Source organism: Leptonotus elevatus, chromosome 5, assembly GCF_054856555.1.
Source record: "Leptonotus elevatus isolate MCC_2025b chromosome 5, RoL_Lele_1.0, whole genome shotgun sequence".
Classification (NCBI taxonomy): Eukaryota; Metazoa; Chordata; class Actinopteri; order Syngnathiformes; family Syngnathidae; genus Leptonotus; species Leptonotus elevatus.
Window position 1 is genome coordinate 16739500 of NC_141243.1, and position 27895 is coordinate 16767394.

The window sequence follows — 27895 nt, forward strand, 5'->3', positions numbered from 1 at the left end:
TTTAACTTGCCCAAATCTGATTTAAGCCTCTCAACAGTAATTATTCTCTAATTTCTGTAGCCATTCAGGGTAGGATTGCAAGAAGAAAAATTGCAAACATCTGCTATTACTTAGGAAAATAGATCATGGTGAGACAGGGTTAGTTTTTCCGTTACCGATATATTGTCACAGAAGTGATCATGAAAGCCAACAAGATAAACCTAAATCTGACTGGATATAGATGGCCACTTCAAGCTGCAATTGCTACATTGCCTCTTTATTCTAGTGTTGTCCAAATGTGCTGGTGACATAATATACTTAATTATATGATACGACCAGCAAACCGCATAGATATCATATTGACCACTTATACAGAAAACAGATGGCGGGAAAAAAGTGTTGTAAGGGCATGGGATTCGTAAGTACTTTGCCCATATCTTTTTGAACCACAGTAGTTTTACAGATCACAATTAAAATCAAATGTATGCCAAACTCTTTCAGGTGCCCTGGTATGCCATCAGTGCGTTTTTCAAGGTACACTCTACAAAAGGGCTGTTTAGTGGAACGTTACAAGGACCACACTTTATAACTATTGAAAAATAATGTTTATGCGAAAAAAATACAAATTGAAACTCTCCTAAGAAAAGCTTGAGGTTCAAGAAAAACAATACTGGTGGACCACAGCAGCGTTGTTGTTTCTGCATCCAGCTGAGTCACATTACTTGCATGCGTCCAATTCTGCGCTCACACAGCTATGACCACAGTTTCAGGTAAGACCCACGAGGACAAGCAGTCATTGTGTTATGTGTAGTATTTTTAAACGGCAAAGAACATCCCAAAAGACAGGCCCTGCATCCATATATTGTTCATTGTAGGCTACTAGGCTCATGCGAACGGTGATTATTTTACTAACACAGCTGTAAACTGTAAACACGTTTTTGTAAAAGTTGGAATATACAATTGCATTTTTCTAATGTGTTGTCATGTAAATGTACTATAACTCTTATAGTTCTGTTGTTGTGGTAAACATCACATTGAGACATTTGGGAGAGCATTTCAAAATAAAAGTAGGTAGGGGGAATATTTGGTGTGGGCACAGATAAATGTGGGTTTCTAGATTAAGTCCCCTAGGAAAGAGTCATTTCCTCACATCTTGCAGAAGTCATCAGGAGGATGTTGATGTTTGGCTTTTCAGCTTACTCTTAATGCTGCGAGCTTCTGGAGATATCTCGTACATAGCTCATCTGTTCAGTGATGCAAGTTCATTGCTGTTATTAAAGTTGAGTCAGCAGCATGCATCTGTTTAGACTCATAATTTATACTCTTCCTGCCGAGAGAGGTTCACAATCGCGCAGAAACTGGCATGCAAGCCTTTTTTGTTGTTGTTGAAGCATCATTTCCCATGTGGTGACCACTCAGGAAAATGGTGTCTCTTATCTATAAATGTTAGGCACAGTCTCCTTCTCAGTCTTCTTCTTCTTCTTCTGCTTGGTATCTAATTTTTTTTCTTTTTTCTTCAGCCTTTTGTTTCAGCGTAGTCAATAAATGAGGTTTTATTGGTACAAAGTGTAATAGACTGTTTGGGAACACGAGAAGATTTGTTCCTTTTTAGGTCAAACCTACTTTAGAGCCCATTGTTTATCCTAATGTGGTAAATTGAGTGTACCTACAGGGACTCTATTGTACCCCAGTTTAAAACACTGTAATGCAACCCTTGACCTTGTATCACATGAGTAGAAAGTCTTTCAGTACGTTAATCCATTGTGTTTTATAGAATGGCATTTATGCGCTATATCTCCCCCCCCAACCAACCACCACTAACTCTCATGCATTCCGCCATGTGTCCCTTCTTTGTTTCTGCTCTGTGGACTGGAAAAGGGGACCGTGTTTTCCCATGTCTCTTTCTGTCCTACCATCTAGTTAGTTAGGCTTCAAAATGTAGCTTCCCCGCACATGTAGCTTCAGTCAAAGCGAGCACGTCGCCACATGTACATTAATCTTTCTCTTTTGCAGATTAAATTCATTGGCAATCCCTGTTCAATCTTGTTTCCACACAATGCAGGCCCAGTGGGCTCTGCAGTGCACTACGACGTGGTTCAACCTTGAATCTAGTTCATTCCTTTGTTGATCTTCCAGCTGTGAAGCGACCGAAACTCCCTCTTCTATGGAACAGATTGCCTTGCAGGGCTCTCTTGTATCCTGAATACTTTCCCATTTTTCACAGGGTGTGTGCTTGGCTTCTGTCTGCCTTCATTGTTTTCCCGAGTTATAAAAAATAATAATAATAGTGATAATACTGGAGTTGGATTTGACCCCACTTTGGATGTATTTATGGTATATACTTTTATCTTCGTGATTGAGCTCATCGGAGTCTCTCCATTTGGAAAGCATCTACAGTGGTAACACATACTTCAGTATTGCTACAAGGAGTATCCTTTCTCCATATAAGGCAAAACTCTTAGTCTTGACACCAGAGAACTAAAAGCTCTCTGATCCCATATGCTGCCTGGATGCACTCAAACCTCAACATTTTCTGGAATTAATTATTTCATGGCTCAATTCCAGTCTACACACCATACCCACGATACTCACGCACCTGTATGCATGCATTCTGAATGCATGTGCGCATCTGCTTGGTCTGTAATGCATCATATTTCACAAATTAGTGAGTCAAAATGGTGCTACAAGCGTAACAGGAACCGCATATGTGCACAAACTGGGAGTCAAAAGGTCTGGAGTCGGCCTTAGGGGTCATGATGCATCCAGACAGCTTTGGTGAGAGTTTCTGGGAGTGTTTAATCCATCAGCTGCAAGTACCTTCTCCTCCTTGTGGTGGAGCAAATTATAATGCAGAAGAGACAAGGATGCTGTGCTGCTTTCTTAATTGCGCGGACATGGCTCCCAGGGAGGTTACATTAAAAATGTGCGCTCACTGTACTGACGAATTCTAAAAAGGTATCTTGTAGACCCACATAATCGTACCTTTCCGGTGTTTTGCTTACGTGAAGAACTTAAAGCAACTGCCACGTTTGACCACATTTCACTTTTGGCTCAATAAACTAAACTGACCTTGCAGACGTTGAAATTCAGTTCACTCTGTGGCCTGGAGTGTAGATGAGTGCAAAGGGTGGAGAGCAGGAGCATTTTGCCAGCTGGATGGGATTTAAGTAAACCAAGAAAGGTCCCTAATTGACCGTGATTGATTGAGCTGCTCAGTCGGATATTCGGAGGTATGTCACTGTGGCCGGCCAGTATCAGAACATTCTTTAGACGACTACCACTGCCACGTCACATCCTGCCTTTCTGGTTTATTCCAAGTAGGCATGCGAGAGTCTGAAGCAGACACTGTCATTAGTCTGTAATATCATCTGCAATTACTCACCCAGTTTGTTTTAACTTCTGTCATCCTGACAGTCATACATCCCTCCGCTCACCCGGTAGGTGTGTCAGTAGGGTTTCAAGAATCAACAGGTAGCTAAGACTGTTACATCTAACCTTTTCAGTAGCTCACATCCTTGTGTGTGTGTGTGTGTGTGTGTGTGTGTGTGTGTGTGTGTGTGTGTGTGTGTGTGTGTGTGTGTGTGTGTGTGTGTGTGTGTGTGTGTGTGTGTGTGTGTGTGTGTGTGTGTGTGTGTATGACCTACTCGTCTTTCACTTCTGACTCAAAGGTTTGCTGGCAAGCAGCGTGGCGTGAAAAGCACTTCTGTATGTTTCTAACATGGTTCATACAACGAATGTTTTTGATGCATACAATCGAGTTTTGTTGGTTTATTTTGAAAAATGCCTTCAGGACTTGGTCACTGGCAAGGTGTTGCAGAAATTTCCTCTCATATTTCCTTTGACACACTGCAGCCCTTCACTGTGTGAAGGCCACGGCATCTGGACTCTGGGCCTGCACTCATTTCCCCCTCTGTTTCCTTAACGGCTACTCTTGTTTTTCTTGGCATGTGCTCCTGTCTGAGGTGTTTTATTTGCTCTCGTCGTGGTCACTCATTAATTTACAGTGCTGGGACACTATTGGTGCGTTTTCTTTCTGCTGTCTTTCAAATGCACAGAGGAAGAACGTTGCAGCTGCTGGCTTTGTTCCAAGTCAATATTGTGTCAACATGAAATGCTGCAACCAATCCAAATGTGCCCAACCCAATGTCTGCCTCCTTATTGGATTGGCTCATTTTAAACGTCAACTATAACTTAGCTGCCACCGTTTGAATTTGTGTGTCAAAGTCCTAATGCGTTTTGTTATCAAGACTTTAATCAGCTGTGCTTCCAGGTGTTTCTTTCAGTTGCAAAGTCAACAAAGACCTGATTTTCAGGTGTCTCTGAAAGTTTATTCCAGAATGTTATGGTGTGTGATAAGAGTGATTTTATGAAACAACTTAACTAACTATAAAATTCATGTACTGCATTTAAACCAAACTGAGAACTTGAAATGTGAAACCTTTACAACCGGCCATCTGAGGTAAACCATAACTATTTGATTTGGCCTGTGATTGGGGGGGGGGGCTCGGATCACAGGGAGCTGCAACCAACTGAGAACGAGCGTGAACCAGCCCACCAATCAGAAACGTGCATTGGCGCAGCAACATTTGACCCGAAAATTGGCTGGAAGGAAAACGTCTCCGGAACTCGGTGCACACATTAGACACATTTTAAGTGTGCCTGAACATTGTCTTAAAAAACTGCTTGGGCGGCCCGCCCAGGTATTAACATGGTGTGGGAATGGCTGCAGTGGAACCTCAAGTTACAATTTTAATTGGTTGATGGTGATCACGTTTGTATCCTGAAACACTCTTCAATTGAGGTTAGGTTTCCCAATGAAAGTAATGGAAATGCAGTTATCCGTCTCTGCCCTAAGTCTAAGTTTTACTTACCTTTAAAAAAAAAAAAAAATAATAATAATAATATATATATATATATATATTGCAATGTACAACTCCGCCAATGAAATTATAATTCATTGGTTGATTTTTGGCATACGGATCTAGGGAAACTTGTCATTCTCTGTAAAATAAATAAATAAAACAACGCAGAGATATGTCACATTGTCATTTAAAATTTTAATTTGCTACACGTTTCTTTTGGTCGTTTTTAAGCTAAGAAGCCTGTGCTCTGTTAGATTAAAAGTGTGTCAGAACCAAGTACGTGTTGTCATACCTTGTCTCTTCTCACCCTGCTGTTTAAATAAAAAGCAACCTGACCCCAGTTCCTGACTCTACTACCATCTCTTTCCTTGTGAGTCAGCAGGAATGTGAGGAATGACCTGTCCCCTTTCCCACCCAGTTCTCCTCTGCCCATTTTTAGGCAAAGAAGAGCCCAGCTTCATTCGGCCTTTTATCCTCTTTGTCATCATACCGCTATTCTGACAACAGTTTCCACACTTCTCCTTCTCCTCCCTCTGATCTTTCCTCTTCAGAGTGTGTTCACTCGTTCTCATTTATTTCAGCACTTCAAATTTCCGCGAATGACAGCGCAAAGAGTGACTCTTAGCTAGTGCATATTTTCGTCTAACCACCGCTAGACCTCAAAAACCACTCGTCATCCTTTGTGAGATCCCGCCTGCTCTGACTCGCACGTGGGGCAGGCATTTGGAGAGGCAACTTTTCAACCCCCACTTTGGAGTCGTCATAATGTGTGGCTTGACCTACCAACCACATCCAGTAAGCAAGCTGGTATAAAGGGAGAAGCCTGGATTTATTCCACTGCATATTTTGGACCAAAGCAGCAGGAAACTTTAAAGAGTGCAGCTGAGCTTTGAGGAGTATCAACCATTCTTGGATCACTCACCTCGGCATGTGTTGACAGGCTCCCGCTGTCTGCCAGAAGAGAGATCTGTCTCATTTGACAGCACACAATGACGCACCTCTATCCTCTGTTGCTCCACATTCTTATACACCAAATTGCACTCAGTGTTTACACTATAATTATCAGAAAAATATTAGCTTGAAGTAATTGATGAAAAATGTGAGTCCTGGCGAGTGAACACTCTGGAAGCCAAACAGCAGCTGTTTGTGTTCTCCTCGCCCAGGTGGACCTCCTCACATTAGAGATGTCTGTGCACTTGTCAGCACCATTCTGCCCTCACTGGCCATTTCATTATGTACACCTGCACACTTTAATGAAATTGAAGACAAGAGCAGTATCAAACATTCTGCCTTTTAAACACGATGCTCAGCTTTGATTGGCAAAGAGAGAGTTTTTAAATGTATTTATTGTAATTGTGTTTTCCGCTTATAGAACTGCGCTGGCGCATTTGTTGATTTAGAAACATACGAGCGAAAAGTGGCTGATTCTTAACTGTGTAGCGCCTTGCTAGGTCTGCACCTCAATCATTCTCCTCTCTCTGTTTGTCCTTTTGCGGTGGACTTGCAGCTGGATGGAACCGTGGATCTGGACGAGAGACGCATCATCCGTTCAGCCATCCGCGAGTTGAGGATGAGAGAGATCGAGGACATGGAGGCCGCGCTGGCCAGCAAGAGGTTTCGCCACACACGACTCAAACAGCAGGAGGACAAGGAAAACCAGCACAGGTGAGACCACATGCATATACACGTGGAACTTGAATGTCCTAATTACAAAGCAGTCCAGGTGAAATAGATATACTGTACTAAGAAAGCAGCATTCCTCAACACACCAGTAGGAAAAGTCTGGAAATGTGAAGTCTGTAAATCGTAAATGGCAGCCACAGTAGACTTTCCATTTTCCATTATGGTTGCCCTTTTTACAGTAAATAGTCACATTTAATAGATCGTCTTCATATCAAGTTACCAGTCAGCATTTAAACTGCCAGTCAGATAGAAGAGGCAAGAGAGAAAGCTGTGTTAGAAGTTTTATTAGTGCATTTATTTCTTTATTGGAATTTGGAACATTTAAAGCCTTTCTCTAAATATATTTAGCTGAAGCATGTGAAAGCAATCTGTTGGTTAATTTCTTGTCAATTGAAAAATGTTACCACTAAAATCTAATGCAAAATGTTTCAATTGAAGATATTCAAGTAATCCCTAAAGATAATCTTGGTGTTGGAGTAAATAAGTTTACTTTAAATGTTGTAAATACGTTTTAAGAAGATCGGAGGAGATCTGCATCTGAATCACGTGACCTAAAAAACAAAACAACAACTAATGCTGCATTTAAGATGGGACATCTTTGCTAGCATAGTGAGAAATCCTTGAAATCGCTCGAGTCGGGCCAAATTGCATTGCTAAGAATTAGAGCCACAAAATCCATGTTTGGCAAGTTTGACCTTAAAGAGATTAGACACACTGTTTATCTCAGCTAATTGGATTGCAAGAAAAACTCCTTGGGAAAGACAGAAAAGTAATTTGCTGTTAGGATGGAGCACAAGCTTTATGCACTCTTTTTTTTTGGGGGGGGGGGGCAATATTTAGCAAAAGTTGGCCAACAGATAAATGATTGATTCATTTAGTTGATATGCATGTTTTGTTTGATAACAATTCCAAAATATGACACAATAAATATGATTATATCATGCTTTATTGTATTTAAGGCGAACAACTATCCATTCATTCAGTTTATATAGCACTTGTCCTGACTTTGGGTGAGAGGCAGCATACATCCTAGATTGTTTGCCGGTCAACGACAGTGCTAGCTACTAAAGGAAAGCAACGATGAAGGGATACACTGAAATAGTGTATGAGTAATAGAAAGCAAACCAAAAAAATTAGTCCAAAAATAAAGAGGATGAGAGGTGTCTTTTTCAAACCAGCTGTGTCCGTGATGCCAAATTTCTTTGCTGCAGTATAATTAATTCCAGTTGTGGAATATTTTTTGCATAGCTAAGAACATTTTGTGTCCTGCTGCCTCTTCATATAAACCAGTGAAGCCATAGTTTGTATTGTGGAGTCAGAGGCCAGTGATGATTACTCTGTTATAATAACCACCCTCTTGTTCTCTCAGGTCAGAATCCAGCGCGGCCTTGGATGTCTTATCTCACAAACTAAAATCAATCAGAGATGTTGATGAACTCACCAAGATGGTGAGTATCAGCGGAGGGATGGAATTTTAATTAGGGGTGGGCATCTAAAGTGACTAAACACTAAGAGTTCTGTCGGTTGTGTGAAATTGATTGTTTATGAATGGTGTCTTGAAGCAGTTGAGGCAAAATGAGTGCACTACTTGACTGCAACCAGCAGAGGCACTGCTGAGTTAGTCACAACTTGCTTGTTCCATCGTGGTCTTCGTACATGCTTAGGCAACTTCTCTAGACAGCATTATTTTTATCATTTTGTTTATTTGGTCACCATTACAAAATTCGACCAGCTGATATTTTAATTATGTGACAGTAGTGACGCAACTAACAGCATGCCCCAGTTAAAAAAAAATTCATTTTACTGAGTGAACCATATAGTCCAGTATACAAAAAAAAAATTGATGTAATGATCAGGGAGTAGGTATGAGTGAATGATTCCGAGCACAGGCTAAATCTTGAGTGTGCTTGCAGCTCCGCGCTGCCGGTGAATACGAGGAGAGGAAGATGATTAGAGCAGCCATTCGCCAAATTAGAGAGGAACAGCAACAAGGTAAGTTTGACAACATCACACTCTGCCTGATGGTTCATTTGACATGTGTACCACACTAATACTGTCGAAAAAATTACATTCTATATAATCCTAATAATTATTATTATTATATAAAACGTTCGATTTTTTACAGTTGCTAATGTGAAATTTTGGCGCGCAAATAAGAGTCCAATGATCGACTTGATATAAGGTCATTAAATGCATTTTAAAAAAAAAAAAAGATCTGTAACTTTGGCGAGACAGCACGTCTGATGCCCTACCAGATAGTGGATGCCTACCATTCTTTCATGCTGTCGACTGTGCGCAATCCTTGTGCCATTTTGTATCTCTGTGATAATTGACTGTGCTGTAAACACACTCACATTCTGTCCTCATCCTACCCTGTCTCTCTCGCTTTCTATGAGGACACTATAAACAATTCAGTCATCTCAACTTTGTGTGTGTCCTTTCTCACGGCATAAGTGATCTAAGTGATGGTGTGTATTGACGAGGCTTGTGCCACTCTTGTAAATTGTGTCTTTTAGGGCCAGTGGAGAGGGTTAAAGCCCCTGGTCGCAGCCTGGAGACAGAGAGTCTGGAGCCCCAACGCATCAAGGGGACTGTGGTGAGTACATAAAATCAGCTTTTAGTGGGAATGCAGAGATCATTTAAATGTTCTAGGCTTATACCGAAATAAATTGAGTGGGGTGTCTCATGACACACTGCGTTGGCAAATTTGACTTGAGCGCTGGCTTATTTGTGGGTGCGGAGTTTGTTCGCAGGGCTGTGGTGGCCACTTGGGTTTCTCTGCTGCCACAATCAAGTATGCAGCACACAGCAAGGAGCGTGTGACTTGAGTCACAAGCGCAAAGTCCTCATGCTAAATGCAACCCTCATGTGAGCAAATGGATAAACTCGGAGTTGTACTTTTTTTTTGTCAGTCTTTTTGTGCTTCATATGGCTCCGTCCTTCCTGTGGATCCCTTTTTTTTTCCTTCCTTTTTTTTTTTTTAATTTAAGCTGCTCATTCTCGTAACTGACCAGCCCTCTTGTGGACAGCACGTGTGTTTATAGTACACTAAAACCAAAGATTCTGTGTTTGATATGATTGTTCCAGTGAGGATAATGTGACAGCCTCCCTGGGGCCAGATCGTATCTTATCTGCTGTCTTTGATCAACTTTTTTTGCTCTTGTTTCCGCTGGAAGTCAGAATAAGTCTGTACTGTAGGTGGCCGCTGTTGTGCTGTAGTCAGATTAGGAAGCTATGACAGCAAGCTGGCGTCACAGGATGCCGGAGCATTGAAGAGTTTTTTTTTCCCGCCTCACTTCCTGGAAGACAGCTGAGTGCTGTACACTGAGGAGGTCATGAGTCACAGGAGGTGTGGATGTGTGGTTCTGAGGAGAGAGGTGGGACAGCGAAAGGCAGACTGACAAACACACAGGCAGCCCGCCAGCTGTGCTCCAGTAGCCTCAAGTCAGCACCGGAACGTGTACGTGTCCAAAACCAACACAAGCAGCAGCAGCAGTGGGGCGCCTTCCAGTCACATCACAGTAGCGGATCTCTTTGAGCTGCGGGCAATTGTACCGTAGCAGATGAACGTCTCCGATAGGCCCACACACATTCTCACACACTGTCCAAAATGCATGGCACAAGCATCAAACTAACGCCGACTTGAGAAACTTCAGATGGAAAATATGTGGGCTTGGTTAGTAGATTAAGGCATGTGTAGCGTTAATGACTATTTTAAATGGCATGGCTGAGTTACAGTAAACTATTCTTTTGGGTACTGGATAATCCACTTGAGGTTGGCATATTAAAACTTAATTATACATTTATAGTGCTAAGAAATTGGAGCAAAAGGCACGTAAGTCGCTAAGAAATTGGAGCTAAAGGCACGTAAGTCATCATAGCACTCTAGAAGTCCGTGTTAAAAAATGTGTCCGGTTTGACTGAAGTCAAGCCAACCAAACGATGTATAATACAGTACTACCCCTGCATATTCATGGTGCACTATTTACAAATTAATCCATTTGCTTTTTTACTTCTTTTTCTGTGGTACATTTCGTCAGCTATTTCCCGAAAAGCTCACTTTTTGCCGGTTTTCATGCTGTTTCTGAAAAAGCTCTACGTTTTCACACGATGCTGCCAAAGCGCTGTCTTAATAGGAAATTAGTACAGTTTGAGTTTTTGTACGCACGTGCTTCCAGTGAATTTTCTAATAATCTGTAAGGCATTTCAATGATTTTTTTAAGTAATTTTGTCAGTTAAGTTTGATATTTTGTTTAATTGTTTTGGGATCATAGTTGACCATTTACAGTTAAACCATTAGGCAATTATAAACATTATTAGAGGGATCGTCAATTACCGTCTTTTCTCTATTCGCACTAGGCCTCTCTCCATATTGACAGGAAATTAAGGCTGCCTTCTTTGTTTAGAATGGGCTGGAAAAATAACATTTCCTTTCAACATGTCTGGGAAGTTCAGAATTTAGTTGTTTTAAATTTAGTTGTGTCAGGCGATTACATTTTTTAATCATAATTAATTGCATGACTTCAGTAGTTAAATCACGATTAATTGCAAATATTATATCAGTTCTAAATGTACAATAAAATATTTTTTTCCAAGTTTTCTTAGTCGTATTAACATGAAAGTGGAAAAAATGTTAAACTAATAGAAATAGGGCTGCATCTTTGAGTCATTAATACAGTAATTTCATATTTATAAAAAATTGTTAAAATTTAAAAAGATGTACTGTACTATACTGTAAAAAAAATGAGTGTGACATTGATTTGTGTTGAGGTAATTTTTCTGTCACTAGATAGCATAATTACAACTGTAAGACGTTGGTGACAGCTCAGTGCATTTTTCTTTTCATAGTAAGCGCTTTCTAATCCTTAACATGAAGTAACTTGTGAAATTCTGCACATTTAAAAAAATTATAAAATACTTGACCCCAGTCTCCACAAATATATGCATTATTATTAAATTTGTTAATGCTAAATTTTGACGTGGACGTGTCTGCTGCGTTGCGACTGGAATTCCCAAATACAGGCTATCCAATTAAGGGGCGGTCATTAATCGCGCGTCACAAATTTTGACACCCCTAATTGTATTGATTTGTATTTTGACTATTTTTCTTTGTTTTATGTACTTTGTGTAACCCGGACAATGTAAATGTGGCACTTTTGGGGGGAAAAACAAGGTCAAAACAAAGGACGAGTGTCAACCAGGCGACCCATTAACTTGTGTGTGTAGGGGGGTCAGATCCCTGTGGAGGTAGAGGAAATTGAGGGAGTGGCTTGTTTGTACTATGTGGTGTGTGTGTGTGTGTGTGTGTGTGTGTGTGGGGGGTGTATATGTTTGTGCATATGGCAGTCTGTGTTTGTAATGAGTTAGCGTACGTCCTGACTCCAGAGGGTTAAAAGAGAGAGAGAGAGACGAGAGGGGGCGGTCGCTCTTGTTAAGAGGTAAATGTCAGTCTTCTTTTCCTCCAGATGTGTGTCACACACACCAAGTGCTTCACTGGCTTTTCCCCCCCAATCCCCGTGGCACCAAACAAGCCAACTAGACAACTTTACTCATAGTACGTTTTTTTATTATCTGACTGAAGAATGGAACAGTTCTGCCCCTCTGGTTACATTTCAGGTTTGTGAATGACTTTATCCAATTTAACTGACAGCTTTACTCTCAGGGTGTAAGTGATACCTTCTCAATGCATGCAGTCTAACTTGGTTCATAGAGAAACTTTGGTGATGCTAATCTTCTAATTATTTTGTGACCCCGGGCCCTGGGTTTGCATGCCATGCAAGACAGGTGTTCTTAACCAACCATCCATAGCTGAGGAAAAAAAAGTTTACAGGTTTGAATGGAAATGCATGGTTATTTAGTAAATGTGTGCTCTTTTTGATAGAAATGACAGCAAGTAGCAAAATAGTGTTTACATTATTATTTTCATTTTGACAGAAAGTGAAATTGTTCATGCCCTTTCTTAGTACAAGCATATATAAAGTTCTCAATATACAGCTGATGGAATGGCTCGTATTATGTATTCTTATTGTTAATTATTGTCAGACAGACCAGACCAGGATCTAGAATTTTAGGATTTAGAATGCAGCAATAGGTCAATTTAAATGGCAAATAGATTTTGTTTAATATTTTTCCAACATAACTTTTTACATTTATTTGTGCTATTTTCAGTCAGAAGGTATGCATTTTTACAAATACAAATTCATTTAGCTGAAATTTGCGCCAGTGTATGAATAAAGAATTGTATCCGGAGAACTAGTGCAGTACATTGCATTAAAGTTTTGACTGCGTCTGTGTTTTTTCCTTTTAGAAAAGGTGTCACCAGATTCACAAAAGTCAGTTCTCAACATCTTTATAATCCTAAAGATGTAAAGAAACTCTCTCAACCTAAGAATGCTCCTCGTAAAATATGTTTTGAAAAGAAACGTAACCAAAAAAAAACCCTTAACATTGCAAAAATTGTTCCTTGTGAAGCTCTAGAAATGGGCGCCCATGTGATGAGGAGCCGAAAGTAATGGGAATGAATTTCCTTTGCGGGTTCCGTCATCCCATACTGCGATGCAGACATGATTGCTACTGTAGCTTTGACTTTGGAGGTGAGCCGAGCGTGTGTGGAGGCAGTAATGGAAAAGCCGCCAGGTTTCGTCTCCTTTCCACATGATGGCATGGAACACTGATGCAAATTCCAGTGCAATAGAGAGCACTGAGCCTCAGTTTATTAATCCATATGTCTAAAGCAAGCGCATGATGCTGAAGGAGCTAGCCTCCGTTTTAGCAGTCCTTAAGCTGCACTGTTCTTAGTTTTTGCCTTTGGGGGTTCTCAGAAGAGCACACATGGCCTACGCCTTGCTGTGGCCACACGAGAGGACAGTACCCATATTTTTGGTCATCGCTATGAGCTTTTGTAATTATAGTCTTAACACAAACATGCTCCTGTGGCCAAGTTGGGGTGAGTTCTTCAAAGAAGCAGGGCATCGGGCCGGTGTCACTGTTGACTCTTTCAGGTCTCAGCTGTCTGGACCAGTGGGAAGCCGCTAATGACAGCATGGCGACTAGCAGCCGGTTTGCATCTCCATCTAACCTTTTTTTTCCCTGTGAAAAACATGTTCCTAGTGGTTAAGTGGGAGCTGTGAACTGATGGCCGTCACTGCTTCTAGAAGCAACAGGCAGGCGCGGAAAGGCTCTTTCTCTCTAATTGTGTTTATAGCTCAAACACCATTATTTCCCCCTGCGGCTCCTGTGTAGGCCTACTTACAGAGGGTGCCCTTTGTATGGAACCTTTACCATTATGGCTTGCCGGTTTCTTTAGTCTTTTGTGTTAAATAGGGCAAAAAACTTATTTGTGTTCTTCCAAGCTCATTAAGGAAGTATTCCACAGAATTGAAGCTTTTTGGTCTAGTCCACTTATCCTGATTTGCGAGCGTCTTGAGAATTTTAAAGTAGATTTTTAGTGCGGCAAATTCTCGGTCGCTTGAGATTTCTGTTCCACAAGTGGAGGAAGTGAAGTGGAAAAATTGATGGGATGGGAGCATCTTGGTTCTCCATTTACTTGGCCACAATATTCCATTTCACTTCTTTCAGAAGTCTCACACAAATTAATATCAACTAGACTGAACGAAAAAAAAGTCAGAGCTAGTTAACACATTGTAGCTTTTGACACTGTTAGGCAAGATTAACTACCCTAACACAGAAACACCACTCCTTTTTTCTGATTGAAAGTAGTTGCTATGCTCCATAACCTACTCACGGCAGAGAACTAGACAGTCAACACAACAGAATACATCTCACTTGTGTCTGGAAAAAAAAGGGCTATTTTTCCGTGTATGGCCATCTATGCTTAGGGTCTGATCATACAGCGACTAAATTAAAAGCCCTTTGGAATGCACGTAATAGTTGTTTGTCTTGGCTGTTTACACACTGGTTGTTCATTTCTTTTGTTAGGGATTTGTAATGTGTTTTCAGGGGCTTTTGTAGCCAAGTTAGGTTGTAAATCTCGACGTCTTTTCGCCATTTTGAAGTACAGGTGCCTGTTAATGGTTTCTTTAGGATCAACTCAAATCTTTTACCAGGCTTTGGCCATCAACTTAAAATTCCAGTGTTTAAATGTATGCATGAATTAAGGTCACACACAAAATTGTGCTTCCTGCTCTTGTAGACATACAGTTGTTAAAAATATCAGTGGGTTTAAAAACGTGAGTAAAGCTAATATATAATTTTCAATTGTCTAATATTTACAGAAAATGAAGAAATGTTATTTGACAGTTTAAAAAAAAAATGTAATGCTGTTGTTTTTCTTAACAAACTCAAATATTTATTGTAGCTTTTAGCATTCCTATGAATGACTAATTCAGTTGTACAGCCACTGTGTCTGAGACCTGCTTCACACTTGTGTTGCATGGAGTTGACCAACTTCTTGCACCTGTGAACCGGTATTCCTGCCCGGGATGACTTGACAATATTGCACAATTTCTCTTCCTTGCTTGGTTTTGCCTGAGGTACCTCCAGAAGTGACCACGTGTGTCTCTCCGTCGGCCCCGTTGTTGACGGATGCCCACAATTTCGGCGAGTGCTTTATGACACGGAGCCTTAAAAAAATACACTGACTCAGAAGGAAGACTACTGAAAGTTTTGATTTTCACAGGTGTCTTTTAATTGTGACACGAGGTAACTGGCCATTTTTGGTCACCCTGGAGCTGATCATTGGGTATTCTTTGCCATTCTGGAATTCTTTGATCCATCTCGAATGATTGTCTTCGGTTTTCCACCACGTCTCTCTGGTTTTGCTTACCTATTTAAAACATTGGAGCTCATTTTGGCAAAGCACTCAATTACTTTCTGCACTTCTTTGTTTTCCCTTCTCCAATCAATGTTTTATTCAAATTACGCTTCTTCTGAACAATTCCGCATAGGACGTATTTTCTTTGGCTTTCAGAGTAAAATGCTTGTAAACAGTACGTGTTGGCTTAATCCCTAAATAAGGACCACCTTATTGAAGTATTTTTTTATTTAAACTACAAAATGAATTACCTCATAAATTGAATGCAATACTTATTGGTATTACATGTATTATCATTAACAGTGATTGATCTGGTTGGTCGTGTTAGACTGCTATTATTTTGAGCATAAGTGTATTTGGACAAGTCTTATTTATGCAGCTGATGCTCCTGTGACGTGTCTCAAGGTCTAGCCTAAGAGGTCTAACCTTAGTATATGTATCTGCCCCCAGTTCCCCCTCTGTCATTCCCTCTAGTGATTTCCCTTACCCTCCTCCATATTCTAAAATAATAAAGCCACTCCTTGGAGATCGCCCTACTGTGACTTAAGTCCATATCCCACTGAGGGGTGAACGTTTGAGGAAGGTAACTAATGTTGATTTTTCCCCAGGGTTCGTTCAAGGTCACAAACGTTCACCAGATGTTCGCCAACTATTTTAATAGTTTTTTTTGCAGCAAGAAAAACTGTTGGTGAAGGTCTGACGATTGTCTTTGCAACCTTAAATGTACCCTGACAAAAAAACAAATATCCCATAACCTCGCCAAAACTCACCAACGTTTGCCGCTCAGTGAGATTAGGGTTTTAGTTTTACATTAAATCTCAACGTGCAGAGTGTTTTGTTGAGGTCTGGCAGCAGGAAATCATGAAGCAAAAGGAGCAACTTCAGTCAAGCAACTGATAACAGTTTAACTGTAACAGATAACTGATAATAGTCCTCACAGAATCCATTCCTTATCCCCAGCCTGTAGCAGGAAAATGAAAGTTGCACTTTCCAGCTGGCAAAGCATGTTGCACAGCATGGCTGTGTCTCCGAGCAGAGCAGTTGACCTCTAAAAACAATCCTCATCTGACCCAAGGCATTCACTTAATTGTTTTACCATTCATGCGTTTTTTTAATTTATTTTTTATTTAAACGTATTTTTTTATTTTTTTATTTTACAGCGAAGAGATCTGGACTGTGAACAAGACCACATCAAATCTCAGATCCGGGAGTTGTGTGGCCAGCAGACAACCCAAAGTCGAGAGCTCCAGAGACTAGGTGAGAACAACTTCTCTATGTAAGGCGCACCCTCACACTTGGATCCATTTTCCACATCCCACACATCTGTGATTGTTGCCATACAAAAGCTTGTATAGGCTGTAAACATTCACCTGAAGGTCAAATTTTGATAACTTGGAGGGAAACACTAACCATGTCTGTGCAATGAACCCGTGGCTGCATTAAAGCAGCTAAATACAACTTCCTTCCGAACGCTTGTTAAAACAGCCAGCTAAAAGAGCGTTTCTTCTATGGTGGCAGTCAGAAAGTCAGATTAGTGTAGAATCTTTAAGACCTTTCATGTAGCTTAATTAACTGTGCAGAGGCGCTCAAGCCATCAGCTTAAACTCTTTCGCCTCTTAAGTGTAAAGACATTTCATTAACCTTTGAGGGCATTAATAAAACGGCATGAATGCAGGCTTTGAGGGCAGAATGAGCAGATTTTTGTTAATACTATGCCTGACAATTGATAGCTTATGTATGCTGTATTTACAATTGACAAATATGTTACCTACATCTAAAGCTTGTTTTATTAACTCCCCGTATTATATGTTGTAATTTTCTGTGAAACCTCAAATGATATCTTGTACAATTAAAACCCATTCCACAGCCATAATGTAATTGTATTTGACCTCCTCCATGAGTCTTTCGCGTGGATCTCAACTTTGGTCATGGCTTTTAGGAACCAACAGAGGGAAATCCAGCAGCCACAACTCTGCTAAATAAAGCTGATACCAGAACAGAACCAACGTTCTCTTGATGTGGCGCAGCAAATCTCCTAATGTTCCTGATTCATTCCTGCCATATAATTTAAGACAGGGTGAAGCTTGTGTCAACAAAAAAGACCACCAGTGAAAAGCACTTGTCAACAAAGGCAGAGAACATTATGTGGTTGAGACAGGAGTGAGTAGGCAGTGTGAGCCGGTGGTTTTTCGAGCGGCTAGTTGTCCTTTTTTTAGGGTAAAAGTATGTGAAAATGAGAGATGAGCCTGTAAAAAGTGCATTCTTTGAGATTGTCAACATTACAAAAATCCATTCCCATGCTTCTCAGACAAGAAAAGCTTCACAGTATTTACAAGCTTTTGCTATATGTGTTCAGCCATTTTGCACTCTATAGCAATTGTTACAGCAAGGGCTATGATTTAGAAAATGAAATGTTTGTGTCGATTCAGTGCTATGCATTATATCCTTGTCTGACATGACCACTTGATGTTCTGCCCACCATGGATTGCCTGAATGCAATTTTACCGCTCATGGAGTTGCAAAAATAACTGAAAACAATGAAACCCCCTCAATTATCCACTCTTTCTCCTTCATTTCTTGTCAATTTCCTCCCTTTGTATTCTTATACAGTAATGTAGTGACCAGAGCAATCAACTCCTTCCTTGGCAATTGTGTGTTTGTGGTTCAATAAGTGGCCTCGTGCAGTTGATCACAGTTTATTTTTTGCTTCAGCAAGATGGTATGCGTGTGAAGGTCAATTGCCAGATGTATAGGAGATACGTAGTTTGTACGTGATTGTCTACTTCAGTCGCGCTTGGCCACATTGCTCAATGTGCTTAAAGGAAGCAACGTGCTCGGTTTCTCACTTCTATTTCATTGATTGGGGAAATTAGCAGATTACATACTGCATCAATGCTGATATCTAGTGAGGTATTTGTAGTAAAGAATAGAGATAGACCGATATTTTTTCCAGGGTGGAAAAAAAGGAAAATATTTGTCAAAAATTTGAATAATGCAACCTCCAACACATTGTTTAAATGTCTTTAGGCATTTAAACAATGTGTTCAGATTTGCAACAAGTTTTTTTTTTTTTTTTTGTCTTTGACTATAGACATCTTTGTTTTCAAATTCTAACGAAAAGTCCAGGAAGGTCCCAGGCTCATCAACATCTCTTAGAACATTAACTCACTTGCTCCCCAAAACGTATAAAAACGTTCTGTTTTAAATATTGCCACGGTCCCAAAAATGACCTGAAGAGGTCGCTTAAAGCAATGGTAGTTATTACAAAAAACGGCCAGCAGGTGGCAGCAGAGTATAAGAGATCAAACAGGGCCATGTTGCAAAAAGGCTCTTTTCCTCAGTGTTTTAAACAGATTTGTGAATAATAATGAAACTTGGCTATATTCTAATACTAATTGCTGCAAGACGGAAACGGATAGAAATATAGTTTTTTTTCCCCTGATGAAAGAAAATACTCTATGTATGTTTTTATAGCAATAGAACACAATATTCTGCGGGCCTTGCAAAATCAATAAAAATTCAGTAAAACAGCCGGGAGCAAAGGGAGTTGCTTCAGTAAACTGAAAAAGGTTGGGTGTGAATGAGTTAAGTACGTAAAAATTCACAAAAATATCAAAATAATTCCCTGAGGTTTACACAATTTTAAGATGATCTCTTATTGGCTGTCAGATTTAAAAAAATAAAAATAAAATAAAAGAGAGAGAGAGAGAGAGAGAAAAAGCCTATGCCGGTATTGATATGTGTCAAAATGCTAAATATTGGCTCGGGCGATAATCGCTCTATGTGTAATTTGTAGTGTCACAATGTGTGCCGGCCAATCCGCGGGAGCCAGAATTCTGGCAAAGATGTATGGGATGAAAAACACATTTCACTCAACAAAATGTTAACACTTATTGTTTTTGGTTTTTAATTTAATGGGGGGTTCATGGCATGTTGTCTATAGCCATTAATAGTAAACAACCATAAAAATATGAATTAATGTTAATGTAAAAAAAAAAGAAGAAGTTTTGTCTTACGAGGTTTATGGGAGGGGGAGCGATCCTGGAGTTGCACCTCCACTCACCCAACAACTAAACAAAAACAAACTTGCTAAAGAAACAATCTCCTTTGTGGGGGTTGGGTCAGCTGCTTGATAACTTTAGTCTGATCTGGTTTCTTCATCTCTGGAATGTGCACAGCCACAGATATTCCCCCATAAAACGCACTGTTGTGTGCTTGGACGTCGAAAGGATGTGGGCGCTGCTGTGTTGTTTGGAGTGCGGTTTCCTGAGGAGAGAGGGAGCAGTGAAGGAGCTCAGATGGAGGGGAATGAAAGCGCTTGTCTCCATTTCACTTGTACTTCCTCCTTGACGTTTTGCCACCTTCAACAGCGCCACCTGCGCCTCCCTCCACTTCCTCCTCTTTTATGCGCAACACAATCTGACAAATATAACTCAGGAACACAGGCTAGTCTGGAGGAAATGCAGACATCCCGTCATGTCTCCACGTGTCCCCTCTCTGATCGTGGGTGATATTTTTTTAGATCTCAGTCTCTCTTTGAGCTGTGTGTCCGGTGGTATTTCATTTTCCCTCTTATCGGTTACTTAAACACTACCTGTTGCTTTTCCTTATATCCAGTGAAACATACGGCAGCATTGACATCACTACCTTAAATCTTTTGTACTGTTCATCTTCTGTGTTGCAGGCTCCAAGTCAGGCATGGTACTCGTTCTTGACCATTTGGTAAAAGGGGATGGCTCTGGACCTCTGCTGATCCAGCCACAGAGAGAAGCAGTGGCCACAGAACCTGACCTGATTCTGTCTCACCGTCAGAGGTCTGATTCTGCAGCTTCAGACTGCAGCGTGGCCTCTTCCAGGTCCAATATGGATTCTGTGACTACAGAAAAAAGCCTGACCTCAACCTACAGAGGCCGTTCAGATTCTGGAGCCTCAGACAGAAGCCAGCGCAGCAGACAAGACTCTGGGACATCCGATCATAGTATCGAAACCCAATCTGGCATCATTCACACAGTGGGCTCAGATGTGTCCGATATCGGGCTCCCTTTAGGTTCTGGAGGTATTGACAGTATAGATTTGTCAAGAAACCGCAATGACTCTGGAACGTCAGATCGCACTGTGAGTATGTTCTCTGAAGAACGGTGTCTGGCAGAGGAAGAGGAGGTGGACACAAGTGGCTGCGCTCACAGTACCGACTTGAAAACCCAGATCAGAAGCCACGATGTAACCAGTTTCCACATTCCGTCCAGCCAGGACCATCTTGTCGACCAGGATCTTCCAGATGGAGCTGTTTTTTCTCGCAGAACTCTTGAAACTGGCATGGCCAATGGTATTGCTGAGGGAAAGCACGACATCCTGAAACAAAAGGTAAACGATATTCATTATTGATTATGATGTTCAATGGAAACACACATAACAGCGTTAAGAGTTGTTTATTGTTCAGTATCACAAACTATGTAAATTATTGCCCATTCAGCATCCATTGCAGCCTGATCATCCTGGAAGAGGCATTTGCACATTTTTCGACTGATGTTTTTTTCCTTGCCCTATTTTGGTTCGATTAGGGGATGTCAATTGAGGGCATGTGAAGCCCTTTGAGACTCTTGTGTGATTAAGGGCTATATAAATAAACTTGACTTGACTTGTCAAAGTACGTAACGATATACTACTGTAATTTCACTAAGGCCTTTCTTAAAGCTACTGAATGCAGAAAATTTAATTTTGAATCAGTATTGCCATCTGTGGCCGAAAATCACGTATAGAAATGCGCACATGACGTTACATTCGCAGACAGAGGGCGATAAATTCGAACCCGAATCCAGTCTGTAAACTATTGGCCAGAGGCTTGCATAAGTTCCCATTATGAACAGCTAAGGTGTCATTTACTAAATAAAAAATGTTTCAGTCATAAATGGTCAAATAAAAACACCATTGTAAAAATAATTTTGGCCAAATATATTATAATTATAATGTATATAATTTTAAACTGCAGCTTTAAAAACCATCTGTCAATTATTGACAGTTACTGCCATACCACCAGAGGGAGCTGTTTAGTCACAAAGCATGCATGTTTGAGCTCCTCACCTTCTTTCCCCTAACACCCGCTCGAGATTTATGTGACACCCAGGTTACATTGGCATCCATAAACACACTGTGCTGACATCCAGTTCTGGGCTGTTTATCTCTTGTTGCTCGGCTGCACAAACAAACACATCTGCACCTGAGCATCTCTGCTTCCTTTCAGCAGTATGTCTGTCTCACCTGTTGTCAGAAGAAGAGCAGGCGGTCTTCTGTCCCTCATCAACCAAGAGCACAAAACGCACAAATTAAATGTTGCACCATCATTTGTGTTAACTGTTTGTTCTCATCTAGGGATCACATGGTCTTTAAATGTGTTTACCCAAGGCTAGCTTCAACTTGTTTTACTGTCCATTTCGATTTAGGCTGATGCTCAGTCGCCTGAATATAATGTAAACACTCTGGGGCCCTGTTACCAAAAAAAGAACCGGGGCCCGCAACTTACTCAAAACACAAATGTTATATAATAAAAAAAAAAGACCAGCAGTCAGTTTTGTACTGCATGTGTATAATGTCTAGCTGTCACAACAACCAACTTCAAAGCCTCTGTGAGACCTTATCCTCACAAGGGTCGCGACTCGCAACCATGCCATGCTAAATGCTGTGCGTTTATTAATCCAATGCAATTGAACTCCAAATCTCTGTAACCTTCGCCACTAATTGCTGTATTCTGTTTTTGGTTTCTTTCATATAGATAGAAGCGTGTGATCCAATCCTCAATCATGCCAAGGATGCTGGTAAGAAAGAAATTATGAACTCATCAGTCACTATATATTTTTGCCTTGTGATAAGTGCCCAGGCTTATGTTTTTTGTGTTGTTTTTTTAGATACAAGCCATTTTCCCCCTTTAACTTATGAGCACCAACTTGCAATGTTGAATGGCAGTTAACTCAACTCACCTCACTTAACAAGTAGTTTGTCACATAGTGTCCAGAAAGTCACCCAAAAAAAGCCAAAGTGAGCTAGCTTAATGCTAACACAATGGGAAAGGTCATAGACATGGTGTTTTACTCTACGAATATTGAACACCAATGGTACAACGACACACAGACAACCGACTATATACCAATGCTCACAGGCATGTTTTCTTTGTCCTCTGTGAAATGCGCCTATTACTGCAGAATACTGTTTCACTTGCAGTAGGTGAGTGAAACACCTCTGTTTAGCTGCATGACTGTATTATAGTGCTGCCTGGCAGCAAATTGGCACACACCAGAAGCATCGGCAATAAAATATGATGCACAAACTTTTTAATTATTTACGTTCTATTTAATTATTATGTTTTTACCTTGCCAATATTACTACTATCCCCCCCCACCCCACACACACACACATTATAACCATTTTTGTTTTTTGTTGATGATTTAAAATAGTGAAATCCTGAAAATTACGTAACAAGGGAGTAAAAAATCAAAAAGTATATTTCTCTCAAACTAATTGGTTCTATGGAGCCTTATTGAACTATGAGTTGTGTGTGGAAACCATCAAGATAGACCATAAATGTGGTAAATTCAGATGAAGAAACTCCTCCTTCTTTTCCTCCATATCTTTACAGCACCTGAAAAGAAAGATGTTCATCCGGAGCAGTCCAGGCGCACCAACTCTGTACGTGATCGCATGCGCAAGTTCAACGAGCCCAGTCAGAACATAATTTCCCCAGCTTTGAAGAAGGCTCCTCTGAGCAGCAGCAGCCAGACAAACTTCTCCAGAGCTGCGGAGCTGTTTACTCCCACTGCAACATCCCTCAACTCCTCTGGCAATAGGCCCGCCTGGGCGCGCGCAGACTCCGCAGCTCACACCTCTGCCGCGACCATGAGTCAGGCCACACCTCAGCTTAGAGGTGTGGCTAACAAACCTCTGCCTTCAACCGGCCAATCCCAGCAGTCCTTGGGTGGTACGAGGCACCCGACTGAGAAAAGTGAGTCGGTCTTGAGGGATTCAGAGGAAGACCAGACCCTTGGGAGAGAAGCTGGGCATCATTACACCCCAGAAGAAGCAGACCCAGACATGAAGACGTTCCTCACCATTGAGATCAAGGATGGCCGCACCACATCGTCGTCTACATCCTCCCACAGGGGCAACATGGTCCCCATCAGCAACATGTCCCCGCGCATCACCGCTAATGCTCTGGGCCAGAGAACAGGTAGGCCATGTTAGCAACAGGAAACATTCACTCCAGTTTCTATTTCATGTTTTAGGAATGATTTTGAGAATGAAGACACTGTTGTTTGGCAAGACAGTACTTTGCAATCAGAACCAAGCCTTTGACTCCATGTAGGAGGGGACAAGCTCCAGTGACAGGTCACAAGTGGGTTGATGACAAAGCTTTTCGTCAGACTGCTGAATATGAAGAAGCATGCTTGTTCTAAAGGGTGCTTGTTATAGAGAGGCCTTGAGTGGGTGAGGTCAGAAGTTCACTACAGAAAGTACATCAGGACAAAGGACACAACAACTGTCCCTCTCAAGCCAGACTGAATAGAAGGATAGAACAGACCAACACAGTGCACTGGTTTGTCTGTTATGTGATTTGCTTTTGAGGAGCCTGAGGAGTGAATTGGTTGTTCACTGGTGACTCCTTTAAGATGCTTAAACTCCATTGCTACTTATATTATTTATTCCATGTATGTATGCGCATCTTTCTCTGTGTCCTCCAACATGGTTTACAACCATAAAGTTGCAAAAATGTTCAGTTTAATTTGCATTCACCAAACAACCCCACTGTAATGTTTTACTCAGTATACAGAGGCTTTTTTTTTTAATCATCTTTTTGTGTTTTTAACCTGATATATTTGATAACGTGATGACTGAAATAGTCATTAGAAGTATAATAGTAATATTTACAATCTGTATGTCAAAAGCAATGTGTAAGATGTGCCGAATGTATGTGTCTCTTTCAGAAGCAGAAGTCTTGGGTACAATCCGATTGATTGGGTAGAGGGGGGGCCACATGCACACTCATGGATTTATTTATGTTAAAAGTGTTGTCATGTACATATTTCCTGTCTCCTGTCAGACTAGTCTTATGTGTGTTTATGGCTGTCTGGCGTCTTATGTAACTGACTAATGTCTGCCTCGGAGCATGCACACATATACTGTGTATATCGGGGCCTTTCCTGTATGTACATTCAAACCCTAAAATAAGTATCTGTGCCTATTTCAGAGCTGACCCTGGGCCTCAGAGCTACACCATTTAAGATCTCCTCTGGATCCTCCATTAAGGTACCGGCTTGGAATTCTAAATCATCACTGAGGCTCTCCAGAGCGGATCAAAACATGTAAAGCATGATCTCTAACACGCTCCGGAGAGGTTATTGTGTTTAAATGAATCTGCAGTGTTTCTCTGCAGCAGGAATCCCCTATAAAGGAAGCAAGCATGTCTGTTCAGTAAAAGCCGGACAGAGTAAGAGAAGCAGAGGGACGAGCGGTGTTTATCAAATACAGAGAGGGTAGCCAGTCACATCTTTCCTTCTAGGGTATGTGAAGGAGAGCAATGGAGGAGGAGGTGCTCAGGGCATTCCTCCTTTTCTCTGAGACCCATCCGGGTTGTGTTGGTTAATCACATCTGTCTATCATCCATCACACCCAACGACAACTTGTGCCATCTAGTCTTTATTTGGCTGCGCTTAAGATTCATCTCGTTTGGGGATCGTACAGAGATGACCGCTGATGGAGGAAAGTGACTGCTGCTAGACGGTTGTCTCGGCTCAGTAAGGAGTTAAAATTCAAATTGTTGCCTTCCTTAACCTTCACTGCCCTCCAAGAAAGGAAGTGTTCTGATGAACTGAGGGTAGAGAAGGTGAGGAGAGGTGGGGTCTTGCCTACTCTTCAATGGCGTTGGTGAGGGCAGAAAGACAGAGAAACATAATCTGGTTTTGGGATCAGGGAGTTGATTAATTGGGGCTAGGAGGAGTCTCCATGAGGCTGCAGGCTTGATATAAGGTGTTGGAATGAGAGCATATCCATCAGTTAGAGCCTCACTCAGACAAAGGTACGAACTAAGACACTTCGTCAGAAGAAGGTGGCATTTTGTAGGATATGAGACTGACGTACCCGAGCACAACAACCTGAAATACAGGTAACCTCTTACTTTTTTAAAGAATATGTGCACTTTACCTAAGTGTTATCGCATCTTTTAACCAACCGGAATATCACTATATCCAGTAAACTATTTATGGATGGTTGTTCACCAATCAATATTTTATCTTAAATTGTTGCTTTGCTGCTAAGTTTGTTTGTCACCTGAGTTTCCTTGAGGGTTAACCACAGATGTTACTGATGACCAGAAAGTGTCGTACGTCATGGATGACTGCATGCTTGCACCACTAGGCACTCGCTTACAAGCTAAAAAACACAACAATGCCATCGTTGTTGTATTAGGTGAACATGGATGTCACAACATTGATTTTAGGACTTCTAAACTTTGTAGTTTAGTTTTTATTTATCATTTGGTTTATTGTATTAACTATGTAATGCAGATTTGTTTAAACAATTTAATTTAAATATTTAATGTTTGCTTACTTATTTTCAATTCTCTCTTTATTGAACATTTTCGTGGTTCACATTTAAGGTACATCAATTTATATTCCAGCATAATCATGCATAGCTCTAAACTTTACATTTGCTTCCACACATTTGTAACTTAAAATACCTTATTGTACAGCTATGAATATTTTACCCTTCTACCATTTTAACAATATAATATATCTTTATAGTAAATGAAAACTCTCTAGAACAAGAACACTGGAGTGCACTTTTACATAAAAAAAAAAATAACATACATCTTCAAAAATGAAACAAGAATGGGATGAATACAAGAGTGAGTCGACACATTAAACGGTCATAATTGCGAAAAATACCCGATCCATTTTTCCCATTTTCACTTCCAACTTGCTTAATTGTGTTTTATTTGGTTGTGCTTTAATTATTAAACAATGCCAAGTAAAAAACAATAAACGTTTTATACTAGTACAGTAATTGGGAACAAATATTTTACAATACATTTTTTTTACAAAATAAATCTATCTGATTATTTTATTGAATAATCAATTCTAAAAATATACAAGAGTGACAGCCCTACCTGCATGTGTACCTTAATTAGGGCTCAGTGTTTATATCCTCGCTGCATCAAAAAATAGCAGAGAATTTTTTTTTATTAAAAATTAATTTCTTATAAATTTTATTGTTACTTTTTAGAGGTACACTATCTTAGTAAGGATTTACAGATGAGTTGTTATTTTTATCGCTTGCGACAACCATAGGGCCTAACTCTCTGATCTTTTTGTGTGGTCTTGGCTTCTCGGTGGTCTCTTGGTGGTCCACTGTCAAAATGTCCACTATTTCCTTCGCTGTATTTTTATTGCTCTTGTACTGGCGACAGCTGTGGCCAGAGGCAGCGTTGCCTCTTTGTTTGACTGGTGGACATCTGCCCATCTCAAGAGCATCTGGACGAAATTAATTATTGCACTCTTTAAAAGGATGTGGTTCAAGATGATTTTGAAAATTGCATAATATTTATCGTAATTGTCCAACTACAAAAAAATAAGGTTGTGGAAATGTTGGAGTAAATTTTACCACCCCCAAAAAAAAGTTTTCTCGTTAATGTCATGATGTAAATGTAATGATTAAAATGTTATTCTTCATATCAATGTTGTACGGCCATAAATGTTACCTTGCAGCATGGGCAAATATTGTGTAAAATTAAGAAACCCACTTTGTGGTCAAAATGGCCGGAGGACCATTTAGTCAGGTGTGACCTATGCTGAATATTAATGCCTTGGTTATCACAGCTGTTGCTGCTCTTATTACTACACTCGTCCTTGAGCACCAATATAATAAAAGTCGAGTGATGACAGCCTAGTCACATTCTCTCTCATAGTCACAGAGATCACTATTGAGCCCCATCTCATACTTGTAACTTGCTGCTTGCATTAACTCAGGACACCAGTGACCCACAGTCAAATGATGGATTGTCTTGGATTTGCACGGTGTGATGATGACCCCATTGTTAAAATACCACTGAGCCATGACACATGATGGTGCTTGGCTAACCACTTCACATACTGTACATTGCAGATGATAGTCTGGTTGGCAGAGTGGAAAATTTTAAATCCCTTCTTGTCCTCAGTTATTAAGATTTACTTAAGTTTTCTACTTGTTTAGGTTTAATATTTTTCTTTGGTCTCCTTTAGTTCAGAGCCTTACGTGGTGCTACACTGGATTATTTTTAGAAACACAGCAGCAAGGGTTTATACTACAGACTCTCTCTCTTTTGCTAAACCGTTATGAAGGAGACACAATCAAATCCAAGACAGAGTTCACTCAACTTATTCCACATTGTAGTGTTTGGCACTGTTGTCAACTTGTCATCTCATCTTTGAGAAAAATACACTCTGATTTGAGTATTATAATTGGTGCATACTAGTACTGTATATCTGTATGCTGATGTTCCAATTGTCAAATTGTTACTTACAAATGAACTACAGCAATCCAGAAACATTTAATGGATAAAGAACTTGCTCACAAA

At 40.5% G+C, this 27895-nt stretch overlaps 1 protein-coding gene across 5 annotated transcripts in view; it reads left to right on the forward strand.

Moving 5' to 3' along the window:
• smtnb (smoothelin b) overlaps positions 1-27895 on the forward strand; it is a 45326-nt gene that overhangs the window by 6755 nt on the left and 10676 nt on the right. For 4 of the 5 annotated variants that reach the window (XM_086075611.1, XM_086075614.1, XM_086075615.1 and 1 more), the window contains exons 2-10: positions 6349-6506; positions 7894-7972; positions 8438-8516; positions 9041-9120; positions 16458-16554; positions 19982-20661; positions 22067-22109; positions 22928-23515; positions 24533-24591. In XM_086075611.1, coding sequence (XP_085931737.1) covers positions 6349-6506; positions 7894-7972; positions 8438-8516; positions 9041-9120; positions 16458-16554; positions 19982-20661; positions 22067-22109; positions 22928-23515; positions 24533-24591 — 1863 coding nt within the window. Of the gene's footprint in view, positions 1-6348; positions 6507-7893; positions 7973-8437; positions 8517-9040; positions 9121-11951; positions 12141-16457; positions 16555-19981; positions 20662-22066; positions 22110-22927; positions 23516-24532; positions 24592-27895 lie in introns of those variants that run through there. The other variant, XM_086075616.1, reaches the window with a different exon arrangement.